At 43.5% G+C, this 14109-nt stretch overlaps 2 protein-coding genes across 10 annotated transcripts in view; both read right to left on the reverse strand.

Annotated features, from left to right (window-relative positions):
• Window positions 1-2700, reverse strand: part of med25 (mediator complex subunit 25) — a 32374-nt gene extending 29674 nt beyond the window's left edge. For 8 of the 9 annotated variants that reach the window (XM_085783571.1, XM_085783567.1, XM_085783569.1 and 5 more), the window contains exons 1-7: window positions 2566-2700; window positions 1246-1395; window positions 1120-1165; window positions 875-999; window positions 650-748; window positions 272-392; window positions 20-176 (exon numbers count right to left, since the gene is read on the reverse strand). In XM_085783571.1, coding sequence (XP_085639697.1) covers window positions 20-176; window positions 272-392; window positions 650-748; window positions 875-999; window positions 1120-1165; window positions 1246-1391 — 694 coding nt within the window. In that variant the 5' untranslated portion in view covers window positions 1392-1395; window positions 2566-2700. The remainder of the gene's footprint in view (window positions 1-19; window positions 177-271; window positions 393-649; window positions 749-874; window positions 1000-1119; window positions 1166-1245; window positions 1396-2565) is intronic. The other variant, XM_085783574.1, reaches the window with a different exon arrangement.
• Window positions 2701-11789: 9089 nt separating this feature from the next.
• The window catches only part of syt3 (synaptotagmin III), a 38926-nt gene continuing 36606 nt past the window's right edge, over window positions 11790-14109 (reverse strand). Inside the window, exon 13 of the mRNA XM_085783575.1 lies at window positions 11790-13800. The gene's annotated coding sequence lies outside the window, so the exon portion shown is untranslated. The remainder of the gene's footprint in view (window positions 13801-14109) is intronic.

The raw sequence follows: 14109 nt of genomic DNA on the forward strand, positions 1-14109 counted from the left end.
TTCAGACAAAGTTCCTCACCAGGGAGCGAGATGCCTCGGACCAGCACCATGTGGAACGGGTCCTGGCTGTAGTCTGGATGCGGTTCCACCACTCCGCCTACCGGGGACGCCCGCTCAAACAAAGCCCTCAGAGCGGGAAGTTTCCGAGGAGCCACAACCGAGAAGTGAATTCCTCTCTGAAAAAGACAAAAGAAGACATATTAAAATGAGCACAATGATGCAGCTACTACGATACAAGACAGGTTGTGTTTATGGTCGAACTATGACTCACGTCTCTGATGATTTTGACCAGGTTGTCTGCCGTGCAGCCGGTGTAGCTGACGCTCTCCACAGCAGGAAGCAGATACGGAGGAGAGTTACACAGCAGCACGCACACTTTGTGTGTTTGACCTCTGATAACACAGGATAGAGAGAAAGTGAAAGAATTTAATTACTAGTATATTACCATCTGAGGTAATAACTTATCTATAACATCTGGAGGTTATCTCCAAACTTAAATACAGTCAGATTAACTATGACAGCCTATGATGGAGCAGCTGCAAAGTTCTGCTTACATGATTTCCAAGGTGAAGTGGGAAGTTCATACTTTTTTAAGGAGAAATACGAAATACATTACTTGGTGATGATGAGTAATAAAAAGTTGACTTACATCTGCTCCCTCATCTTCTTAAAGTCGTCAAAGAGCTGCAGGGCCACAGAGAGACCCTCCGCAATTAGACTACAACTTTCTGCTCCACCTCCCATGAACCTGTGTGGGGAAACACATTTAATGTTCAAAATGACTTTAAATCCAATGACAAAAGACAAGTCAACATTAAAAGTCATAATAATGTCTGTTTTGTAATAACTGAGGAGATTATTTATCGGTAGTTACTGGATGCTGTCGATCCACGAGACAAACTCGAAGGCAGAGCTGGTTGGCGCGTGGCATTGAACGTACGACTCTGGAGCACAGTCCACTGTGTTGAACACTACGAGTCCATACTGTGTCCCACCGTACTGGAAGAGCAATAATACAAGAATATATTAATTAGCCTAATTCATGAGCAATATTAACTAAAGTCTGTCTTTGAAATTACCACCCGAAAGGAAAAAAAAAAAAAAGAGGATAACACTCACATCTCCACCAAAGTCTGTTTCTGCTGGCGGCCCTCCATTGAAATATCTATAGCAAACAAATACCATGTATAAACCAAAAGGCATTTACACATGAAATAGTATAGGACAAGCTTCTTTTGTTCTTACTCGATAGCGGGAAGTATGTAATTTTTCCTTAGTGATTCAAAGTAAGGTCCGAGGTTTGCTGTCCCTTCGATGACGAACACCACATCAGCCACCTGGTTGGTCCCAGGCTTTGTGGATGGCTCCATTAGCGCCGAACCTGCCACCATGGAACTGGACACAGGGGAGAAGCCATCAGTCTATTCAGATCTTAATATACAGGTCCAGATGTGACAGAACAGCTGGGATACACAAACAGCATCAAAGCCTTTCAATGCTCATCGATACTCAGGGCTCCAGACTAACTCTTTTTACTCAGAGCACAGTGGCCCCTAACTTAAAATTTAGGGGCGCACACCGTAAATCAACTTGCAAAGCAAATATTCATATTTCCTACAGGTGCAAAGAATATCATGTAAACATTACATTTTACTTCATAATTTCATTCAAGAAGTGAAACTTACTCTACATTCATTACATGTAAAACATGTTTTACTTCAAATTGTTACAGCTTATAGCCTAGCTCATGAAAATATCTCAAATGACTTCAATATTTACTGTCAGTATTTAAAGTCAGTTTTCTGGACAACTTTGTGTTTCTATTCCTTCCTCGTGACTGTGGATGCATTCACTGAACTAAACCAAGAAATACTGATGATGATGATTTAACCAAACTTGAGATAAAATATTATAATATGTGGATACTGGATTTTTGATTTGCATGAGATGCCAGTCACAATCATCGTGATTTAAACCCGGGAAAAAAACGTAAACAACCTTCAACAATAAAATCACTCTGAATTTAGAAAGAATGGGAATTCTATTTTCTTAATCGCATGTTTTGAAATTCAACTTTGACACCATCCTGTTTACAGATGCACCTGTACTTCTGAGTAAACACATTGTATTTTACCAGCATTATATCCCTCTATTTGCTTCACGCATATAAACGAAGCTCGACTTAACTGCATCTTGTTTAATTTTCAAAATAGTTATGATTAGCTGAATGAACTGTGTGTATACTGAGTCCTGCAGAGGAGAAACTTCGGGAAGCTAAAGTTAATAAGCACCGGGAGTAGCATCCTCTTATACTCGTATAATCGTTTAATCCGCCACCTAGGACAAATAAATTAACATAAATTCATAAATTATTATATTAGGACGGATCAGCATCCTGTGAAGATGGAAAACCGGTAAAAGAAAGCGAAACAACATCCGAACTGAGCTGAGCATCACGCTTAGCTCCATGCTACGCAGGTAAACGTCCACAATGAACGCGGTTTATTTATTAAATTAACCCGAGCTAACAGGCTACAACCGGGCTAAAAGGCGGTGTGGGCTGACCTGGTGGTGCGAGGCCGCAGATGGAGTCGCTGGGTCGGCAAAACCGTATAAAAAAAAAAGGCAGTAACACGAGCTTGAATTGACAGAAACTGCACAGAGCAGCTAGCTTTAGTATTTGTTGTATTTTTGGCGGAAGTGACGCGTAGACGTGCCCACTATACGTAGTGACGTAGAGGTCTTACGTTACGTACGGGCCTGCGTGCTGCCACCTACAGGCTGAAGCTTTGAAGCTCAGTCGCTGACCTGCTGTGATTGAAGGCAACGTTTTGCAGGTTTGTTTGTATTTCTGCTGGGTTTTTTTTTCATTCTGCCTAATGTTTCAATATTATGTTGTGATTTTACATGTTATTTATGTGTGAGTTTGTAGTGTAAATGTATGAAATATCTATGATTTGACAATGGCATGTACCGGTATTTGTATTTTGAAATATCTTTGGTTTCCTTTTGTACTCTATGTATATAATTTGGTGAAATTAAAGCTTCTTATCTCAGTGAGATCAATGCTCTTTTGTACATGCCCCCCCTTAAATTAAATAAACTAATTCACATCGACAGCATGTGTGATTTATGCTGCTTTGTTTTACAAGAGATGCAACAAAAACAATCACAAACATCAAATTAAATTGGTCTGATCAAAGCTTTTGTTTCATGTAAATTGAGTGAATTATATTATTCATCTATATTCACCCGGCAGGTTTATACAATTTTATTTCCCTCTATCTCATTGATCATATTTGCATTGCTTCAGGTAATCTGTGAGAAAAAAAGAAGCAAAATCTTGATGTAAATTGTGATAGTGAAAACCTCAGCTTTTGTGACACAGCCAAATATTTTCACTGAATGACCAGATGTATAGCCCACGGGCCGCCATTTACATCACACTGACACCACACAGCATCCTCTTTTATTAGTCTGAATCATCCAGAAATGAAAAGCAGTCTTCTTCACAAGCTTGCGTTGGTGATTTAACCAGATTATCGTCATGATGAGTCAGGTTTATTTGAATATCAAGGCAATTTAAAGTGCTTTACATGACAGATTGAAAGGCATAAAATGAAAACAAAATATGAATCAAAGAAAAGGCAATGTGAATTGAAGCAGTATAATGAAAAAAAAGAGGATACAAATTTGCTAGAATTGAGTAAATGGGTGTGAAGATTACTGTGCAGTGCAGGATATGAATGAATTGTCCCAAATGTAATTAAGCATATGGTAGTGGGGAACAGAAAAGTTTCAAAACGTTGCTTTTAAATAAACGAGAGCTGGTGCGGAGTAGACCAGACCTCATGTTGTCTTGAAGCTGTTCCAGATACATGGTGCATGAAACCAGACTTCGTCTCTGAGGAGTGAGCACACCTGTCCTGTAGACGACCCGACGTCTGGACGCTTCATCAAAACATAGCAGCCAATTAAAAGTGTGTTTTGGCCCCAAACCATTCACTGCCTTAGAAAACAACAGCAGCATTTCGAGGTTAAGTACCCGACGCTCAGGGTTAGGGAGACGGTGAAGAGGTCTGAGAACGAGTGAGACGTCCTCCACTTGAGACCTCTGAAGACACCAGCAACGATCAAACCTAAAGATTAAGTTTTATAAGCTTTCAAAGGGACGATATCTAGTCTGGTACAATATCTTTAATGCAACTCAGTCAGAAAACTAATTAAATTGAACAACACATTCCTGCTGCACTGTACCGACATACCTGGATACCTACAGTACTGTACTTGGGATACGCTCAGGTGAGGTTCCTAATATCTTTATTTTTTATTTTCCTCATTGACAGTACATTCAGCAGCAAAATACAACAGTAAAAATGTATAAATTTACAATCACAGACTGTCGTGAATCAGACTGATAACTACAGGAACAAATGACCTTCTGAACCCGTTGGTTCTGCACCACGGCACCTTAATGTTGTATCTTCGCCCTGAAGGCAGCAACAGGAATTCACCCAACAACGGACGTCTTGGATCAATCAAGACTAGATAGATCCGACTTCTATCAGTGACCTCCTGACCTTATAAAGGTCACGGAGGTCAGACAGGGCCGTACCAGCTATTTTTGCGGCGCACCTTAAAAATCCCCTGAAGGCAATTTTTCTATTTGATAGAAAGTGACTTGTGTTCGTTGATGAAATTAAAAAGTAAGAAGAACCGATTCAATAATTCAGGAGTAAAAAATTTCCATAAAAGTGGTGTCGAAATTAAGGCTCAGTCCCATTCCTCATTCATAACCCCTTCACCGACCCCTACCCCATCCCACAGAGTGGTAGCAAACAGCACACTAGAAGAACAAGGTGGTAAAGTATGGACGAAGATTGAATGTGACACAAATCCTTACAAATGGAGAAATTACTACATTTATTTGTCTCTTTAGTTGCTGCAGCCACCTTCTGCTGTATTCTGGGAAAAAACTTTTAGACCCTTTGTTTCCTACGATCCTGAAAAAAATCTTCTTTTGAAGGACTTACCCCTTTATCCAAAAGAGAATCAGGTGTTGTGACTCTTTAGGTGTTGATACTAAAGGGCAACGGAAACGTGGAGGCCCAAGGTCATCACTGACGATTATCTCGGCGACGTCTTGGTTTAAACCTGTGAACTTGACTCCACTGGCGGCATCAGTCAGTGGAAAGTCATCTGCGATTGTATCTGCCTGAACGTCATTTAATGGCCTTTCTCAGGTGGACAGGGCAGGAGGCCAACACCGAACTTTCATCAAGGGTACAACAACTGAGAATCTATACCAGACTTTTAAAACCCAACAGACTGTGAAAAGACCTCGTCGCACAATTAAGTGCCGACTTTTTACAGACTGCAATGACAGAAACATGATGTTCAGTTTTGCTCCACTGAACGTGTTCGGATTCCTCTACGTTCTCGTTATAGAAATCAAAACCGGAGCGATGCTTCGCCTGGAGGGGTAAGAGAGAGAGAGCGAAAAGGAGAGCGAGACGAGAGAGAAACCTGAACATGTTCCTGGATTTACGTGAACAGCAGCCGAATTGATGCTGCTACAAAGACCGGCTAAACCCCAGCGCCTTGCTGAGAATTGACCTTGAGCGTGTTTGTTGCGGTGAGCTCACAGAAAAGCTGAGGTGCACCGTTTTAGGACAAATCCCTTGGAAGGTTTCGGTCGAGGAATCACTCGCGAAGCCTTAACACGAGTCCATTTGTTGGGAGCAATAGAGGGATTCAGACTCATGAAAGAACTGGAGGGATTGGAGGGGGGGGGGGTGAAATATCACAAGGCTTTTCTTGTACTGTGTGATGTTCGCTGGGATGTTCTCACTGCTGCTGCTGTTGAGCCAGATCTCCAGGAGATGTCAGCAGATATCTACAGTAGGTACAGTAGATGTCTGGCTGTTTATCACACACACATGGTTACAGATGGCAGATTGAAAGGGCCTCACTCTGCCTGAGAGCCTGGTGATGGATCTATCTATAGGATGTATATGTTTAGACTGCGTGAAGCTGCAGAAAGGGAAAAAGCTCCAGGGGGACGGCAACAACCACCAGCAGCAGCATCGGCATCCTTCTCCTCAGGCCCGGTTTCACCTGAGCCTTTGTTTTAATTATATTTATATGAATTGATTTTGATACTCAAACCACTGAAGCTTCTCCAGACTCGGCTGCTTCCTCTCCTGTGTAACCTTTTCCTCTACAAACGCTTTATACCTCGAGTCGTACCCCTCCACAAGCCTCGGTGCTGAAAACAAGAGCTTAATTACAACAGCAGACTAACCTTGCTGCCTGTCAGCCGAGCACAATACACCGGCGCCTACGGTAACCTGTGGTGTTGTAACACAGCGCCGTACGTACCGATTCTGTGGGTCCAACAATAGCACAGACTCCCCTGGGGTGGCTCAGTACAGCACACAACAACAAAAAAAGGGGGGGATTCAGAGCTCATCACAGTCGAACCCAACCCACCCAACAGAAACAACGCTGCTACGTATCAATTCGACCACCAAAATCGTAAGAAAGGCAACAAAATGTGTGCGTTGAGCAGCTTTTTAAATTTTATTTCAAGGCGTCGGTGTGGGCAACCTGAGTAAAGTTCAGCTGAGTAAGGGTTTGTGCCCGAGGCAAGGATGCGGATGCAAACATTAACCCCCCTCCCACCTCCCACAGAGCTTTTTATTATTCTGACTGAGCAACGTGGCCAAATTAAACTGACAGAGTGGATCATGAATGTGTGTGTGTGCGTAGGCTATACCCTTTACTCTGCAACCCTGGTGCTCTCTGCTGCTCAGAGGAATATATATATACAGTACTGTGAGTCTGGCTGCTTTGAACTTCAACACAAACAGTGCCAGCAGCTGCCGAGCAATTACAGAAAAGCCTGCTCTCTCTTTCCAGGTCTGCTTTGGAAAAAAAAACTAAACAAAACTACACAATGTTTAGTTGTTTTGTTTTTTTTCTTCTTTTGTACCATTTTGTTTTTCCGTTCGGTCCGAGAATGACATAATAAAATATGAATGAGAAATATGGTCGGTGCCGTGGCGCTCCGTGTCTGCGAGGTCCAGGTGGTGCGGTAAAGACAATCCGTCTCCTGCCCGGCCGCGGTACCCAGCTGGGATGCTGAGGGCCAGATGGTCCGTTCACAACAGGTAATCACAGCCAGCATGCTGATACACTGACAGCCGCACAAATGGGTTTCACCAGAACTATCCAGAGCGTTTGGGAAGCTGTGATAGTAGCCTAACCCTGCCAGGGTCCCAGGGGCCGTTTTCTTTCTGTAGCACTGTTGCCGTGGCCACGACGTCCATGTAGTGAATAATGAACAGAGCTTAAACACAGATTCTCCAACGTGTTCGTTATTCTTTTATTCATTTTTATTCAACCCTCCTGTTGTCCTTCTGGGTCAAATTGACCCAATCTGTTCCTTCCTCCTCCATCCTAACTTTCTCCCTTCCTTCTTTCCACAATCCTTTTTCCCTTCCTTCCCGTCCCGTCCTTACTTCTTCTTCCTTCCTCTTTTGATCCAATTGACCTGATCATCTAACCCTTTCCTTCCTTTTCCCCTTCCTTCTTTCCCTTCTTCCTTCCTCGAATGAATCTGTTCCCTCCCTCCATCTTTCTTTCCTTCCTTCTTTCCACAATCCTTTTTCCTTTCCTTCCTTCCTTCCTTCTTCTTCCTTCCTTGAATGAATCTGTTCCCTCCCTCCATCTTTCTTTCCTTCATTCTTTCCACAATCCTTTTTCCCTTCCTTCTTTCCTTCCTTCCCATCATCCTTACTTCTTCTTCCTTCCTCTTTTGATTCAATTGACCTGATCATCTAACCCTTTCCTTCCTTTTCCCCTTCCTTCTTTCCCTTCTTCCTTCCTCGAATGAATCTGTTCCCTCCCTCCATCTTTCTTTCCTTCCTTCTTTCCACAATCCTTTTTCCTTTCCTTCCTTCCTTCTTCTTCCTTCCTTGAATTAATCTGTTCCCTCCCTCCATCTTTCTTTCCTTCCTTCTTTCCACAATCCCTTTTCCCTCCCTTCTTTCCTTTGTTCCCTTCATCCTTACTTCGTCCTTACTTTTTGACCCAATCTGTTCCCTACCTCCATCTATCATTCCTTCCTTTTCCCCTTCCTTCTTTCCTCCCATCTTTCCCTTTGTCCTTCCTTCCTTCTTTCCCGTCATCCTTCCTGCCTTCCATCCTTCTTTCCCTTCATCCTTCCTTCCTTCCTTGACTCAGGAGGAAAATAGGAGGGTTAAAAAAACAACAAAATAAAGGGGTGGCTGCGAATTCAGGGATTCCTCGCCGACGTTTCCTCATTCAGAGCCGTAATGTCAGAGGATGTTTCGCAGGAGTTTCTGTTTGTAAGGTGAATATCATTAAGAGTGTAATTCAGAGAGAAGGTCAGATCCTGAGGCCCAGCTCCGGCTTTTATAATAATAATAATAATACACCGCTCCCCCCGCAGAGCCGAGCTGCTCCTGGTTGAGCTTTTTCCACTTGCATGCATTCATTGAATTCATTATTTTTGAAAGGTTTTTGGTCGTATTATTTATAGTGATGGAATAAAATGTTTAAAAAACTGTGTACGTGGGCATAATAGGGAGGAAGAAGAGGAAGAGGAGGAGGAGAAGGTTTTGTATAAAGATTAGGAAGCTCAAACTTTCAGGAATGATGAAAACCTGGTTGCAGGTGAAGAAACTTGCAACCGATGTTACCACCGTGTTGCGTAAAGATGTAGAAGTTCAAACACACGCAGATGGTCCACGAGGCCAAAGTATCACCCGGAGCTGCTGCTGCTGTGGCCTCCATCTTTCCCTCCATCTTTAATGATGCGAGGGAGTTCATTATCATCGTTATGTATAATAATCAGATATATTAGCAATAAGAGCTAATGCCGCGCTGTCAGCTCGCTTTAGATGAATCCCTCCAGTGTGATACAAACAGCTCTCTATATTACACACACACACACACACACACAGACACACACACCTCCCCCGGTCTCAAACTTGCACCCCCCCCATCATCATCATCATCCTCCCCCTCCCTCCCTCCCTCCCTCCCTCTTTGCCTCTTTCAGCTCACTGAACTGAGTGAAATGTCTTTCCGACTAAATGATTTTTTTTTTTTTTTGCACAGTGGGAACGTTGCCATGGAGACAACACCCCCCCACCCCCCTCCTTACCCTTACACACACTTTCCTCTCTCAACAGTCTACAGCATTAAAGCTGTGCTAACTGGTGTGCTGTCACGTGTGTGTGTGTGTGTGTGTGTTTCCCTCCTCTTGAACTGCTAACACTGTCAGTATGCTGCAGGTGTCCCGCGATGAGAGGCGTCTATATACAGAGCCATCCTCCTCCTCTTCCTCCTCCTCCATGCAGCCATCTCCTCTCCTCTTCCAGGTTTTCCCATTCCTTCCTCTTCCTCTTCTTCCTCCTCCTCCTCTTCACTGGCATTCTCCCGCTCTTCATCCTCTCTCGTTTGTTTAATCCTCTCTTACTCCTCCTTCTCTGTCACCCCCCCCTCTTCCTCCTCCTCCACCTCCTCTCTGCACATCTTCCTCCTCCACCTCCTCCTCCTCCTCTTCTCTATCCGCTTTTCTGCTGAGGCGCTGGGGCTTGCAGATTGCCGCCGCCGCCGCTGCCGCTGCTGCTGGTCGTGGGCATCTTCGCTTTAGCGGGAGATAATAACCACATGACAAATAATATGAGTGTTTTAAAAATAAAGGAGGTGAAACACAAGCACCGAAGAAGGGAAGGGAGGCAGATGGAGAGGAGAGAAGCTCAGAGGGCAGGCGAGGCGTGCTCCATTTTTTTTCTTTCCCCTTTTTGCATTTAGGCAAAACGCGGCCACAATAAAGAATTCATGACAAAGTGGCTGAATAATTACACACGACTTAATGCACAGCAGAAAGTCAGAGAGGTTGTGGTAATATAAAAAAATAAAATAAAAAATGAAGTAGAAAAAAAGTTGGGTCCAGGCTCCTTCTGTCCAGGTGGAGCGTCTTACCTTTATATGCACGAGTCAAATATAGACTGTGTACATCTGAAATGCACAGAGCTTTGCATTTTATATATAGCACAGCGCCTGGCATGTGTGACAGCAGCTCCAGCAGCAGCAGCAGCAGCTCCTCCTGCAGCCTCGCAGCCCTGCCGGATTAAAAAGAAGACAGAAAACCCAAGGCTGGATGATACATATCCTTTATTTCCATTATCACTGCTTCAGTCGCACTGTTCACTGTTCCCACTTCCACATTCGGCAACATCCTGCTGTCCTGACTGAAACAATCGGCCTGGATCGACTGAACTCCCCCCCCCACACCCACCCACCCCACCATACCATTGCACACAATTCTCAGCACTAACCAATAAAAAAGTAAACCTCTTGAATAAATTATATATAAAAAACAACTGAAAATCAAAAAGAATACCAATTCGAGAAAGATAAATACAGCATAAACAACGTTATTTCATCATTTGTTGTTTTTGACCACAGAGATAAACAACTGCTAGGTCTCCATTTAGTCGTCATTAGTAGTATTAGTATCAAGTTCATTGTCAGATTTTGCTTAAAGCATCACTTATATAATTTTTCATTGCATCAAGTTGACATCATTCATGTTAATATAAGCATGCAAACATGTTTCCCCATGACCATTCAGAACTGCACTAACACGAGAAGACAGCGAGAGAAAGAGAATAGAGAGGAGGATGAGGGAGGAGGAGGGAGGGAGGGAAGAGGGTGATGCACGGAAAGAGGGCAAGATGGAGGGATGGTGCTGAGGGAGGAGGGGAAATAATAGAGCGAGAAAACAGACGGATAGGTGAGGCGAGGGGGGAGTGAGGGTAAGGAGGAAAGGTAAGGATAGCTGGAGGAGAGAATGAGTAATCAGACAGTAATCAGACAGACAGAAACAGGGAGAGGGGGAGGAGGAGGAGGAGGGGGGAGGCTGGTTCATCTATGAGTTTTGTAATCTATCACCAAGGCTAAAAAGAGAGAGAGAGGGGAGGAAAAAAAGGGGGGAGAGAAAAGAGGAAGGGAGGGAGGGTGGGAAACAGAGAGAATTATGGGGCCTCGAGACCAATGGATCAATACCATATCTACTTATACAAGCTGATCAATAGTCCCCCAGCTGACTAACCACACAGGATACTCGCCGGTATGATGCAAGATGTGTGTCGCACAAGCACACACACACATACACACTGGTAAGTAAGTCCTGTCCTGCCCCACCACACACACACACACACACAGACACACACAAAAACACACAACACACACCACGATCCAGAGGTAAAGAGGAATAAAGTAGATCCCCAAACACACACACATACAGTAGACACACATAGCTTCCTCCACTGAGGTGTGTGTAAGTGTGTGTGTGTGTGAGGATGAGATGGCAAATACAAGTAGCTGTAGTGAGGTGTCGTACTGTTGTTTGTTGCTGAGGTTTTACAGTAGTAGTAGTAGTCGCAGTAGCGGTGACGGACATGGCTTTATACTGTAGTAGGTCTGTAACGGTTCACACACAGGAAGTGCAGAAACATCCAGGCGCTTATTTTCCCACAACACCTCCTCCCTGTTGTCTTCTTGCTTTTTTTTTTTTTAAGGGGATCTAAGTTTGTCATGATCTGTGGGGCCGTAAAACAAATAATCAGCCTGTTTAGTTTTTTTTTTCTTCTTTTTTTTTGTATTTTTTTTGTTTGTTTGTGTTCCTTCTTGTAAATTTTAATCAAAACACACCCGACAATTTAATTTTTCAATCACTGTGCCATCTGGGGTTTCTTTTTTTTTTTTGTTGTTGTTGTTTTTTTTTTTTTCTCCCTCGGACATACAGTACACAAATTTACTGAAAGAAGTACAGGATCAACACAGTTACTTACATCAGGCAAAGGGTTAGAGAGGAGAGGAGGGTGGAATGATTGGCAGCTGATCTCAGAGACGACATAGACAATACAAACTAATGTCTATGAAAGACAGTGGTTCCCCAGGCACGTATAGTACACACACACATACTCTCTCAACACACACACACATGCACGCACGCACGCACACACAAAATGGCTCCTTGTAAAGACACAGGACAGAAGACACGTTCGGCTCCGAGACGAGCAGTTTCAGTCTGAGGACGCCGGGATTTAAGGGAGACGAGTAAAAGGACGAGGGGAGGGAGAGAGGGAGGGAGGGAGGCGGTGAGCACAGAAACGTGTCTCTCTCACTCTCACACACACACACACACACACAAGGTCACGGTGACACACACACACACACATACATACACGCACACGCACACACAAATACAAAACAAACACGCCCACAAACACGGAAACACACACTAGTAAAAGCAACACGGACGTGTGTGTCCTTCGAAGAGTCTTGTCAGGGACATGATGTGGACTTTGAAGGAGACGTTTTTTCTCGGCTGAAGCTGGACGATGACTTCTCCAGAGAAGAAACACACAAAAATAAATATATAAATAAATAAATAAAGTCCTGGAATGGTAGAAAAATAATAAAACATAGCGGTGACGTCCTTACATCCAAACAAACAAACAAGATGCTGGTCCGATTCCTGAACACAGGTTGTTGTTTTGTTTTTTTAAGTCCCACAGTAGAGAGAAAAGTCCAGGGGACAAACCACGAAGTCCATGAAGTCTCATACTGTCTCATCCTCGGTGGACTGTAAAAAAATAAAAATAAAATAAAAAGGCATGAAAAACCAGTTTCCTGACGACGTGTGAGTAAAAACAAAAAGGTTGATGTTGGATGAGCACCGTGAGGACGGTGACAAAAAGCATGAGGAAGAGGGACACATTTCAAGGTTGCGTTAACATGCTTAGACCAATGAGTCTGTCCTCATTTTTCACTCCTCTGACATCAATAAAGACCACAGGATGCTTTGTCGTCTTGTCTTTTCCTCCAGGCGACAGTAAAGCGAGATAAAGTCCAGAAAAAAAAGAAGAAAAAAAACCCCAAACCAAACAAAAAAACAGAGGGGGCGGGGTTGCAGACGGCGTCGGCGTCCGAAACGACCCCGGGAGGATCCTCCGTTGGATGTTTTGTCCTGCTAAGTTACTACATGAGATGTTTTTTTCTATACAGTACGACTGTATACTGTACACCAATGTTGCAAAGAAAAAATATCGACATAGTGATTTTCTTCTTTTATAGTCTGTACACGGGCGTGAACCTTTGGTCCTGGTTGACATGACCCACTCTGTGATGGCTTTCTTTCTATTATCATTTTTTTTATTTGTTTGTTCGTTTTTTTTTTCAAGGAGAGAAAAGTTTGTCACGTCACACTCCTCCTAGATGAAATACTACACTAATCTGAAGCACACATGAACTACGCACATACTACAAACTCTGTGTGTATATGTGTGTGTGTGTGTGAGTTATGTGTGTGAGCTCCCGTGCTATATCCTAAATTTACACCTGATTCGAGCCCTGCTGTACCGTTTAATGTCTGCATGTGTTAATAAATGTGTAGTCTGATGCTCAAAGTGTAGCTCGTGGTGGATGTTTCTTCTCTTTTCTTTTTTTTTTTTTTGGAGTGTGTGTAGTGTTTTTCTTTTTTGTTGTTGTTGTTTTTTTTTTTGGTCTTTTGGTCTTTTTGTCTCCCGGCTCGGCAAAAGACAGCACAGGATTTTGGAGGATTCATTAGCAGGAGCAAAACAGCACTAGCAGTTGGACACTAGCGGTGTCTCTGCGTCTCTCTTTCTTTGATGGAGAGAATTATTCACAGATGAGAGGAAAGAAAGGAAAGTCTGGAGCTGGAGAGATGATAATGACCTGAGGAAAGAGGGAACAAGGGAGAAGAAGGCAGATTAAGCAAGAGAGAGACGGCAGGGGGGCCAGAGAATATATAAACAGTATGCAGTACTGTAAGTTTGGGGGGAGGGAGGGAGAGGAGGGAGGAAGAAGGGAGAGAGAAAGGAGGAGGGAGGGGGATGCATTACATAACCCATAACATCTAGATTATACAGATGCTTCTGCCTTAGAGGTCCTACATCTGACAGCTCCACAGCCTCCACTTTATCACACACTCACAGTCAGGTCATGCTTTTAAAGCCTCCACCAGTTTCCCTGTGTAAATCTGAC

The sequence above is a fragment of the Trachurus japonicus genome, chromosome 8 (assembly GCF_045865225.1).
Source record: "Trachurus japonicus isolate A0001 chromosome 8, Traja_1.0".
Classification (NCBI taxonomy): Eukaryota; Metazoa; Chordata; class Actinopteri; order Carangiformes; family Carangidae; genus Trachurus; species Trachurus japonicus.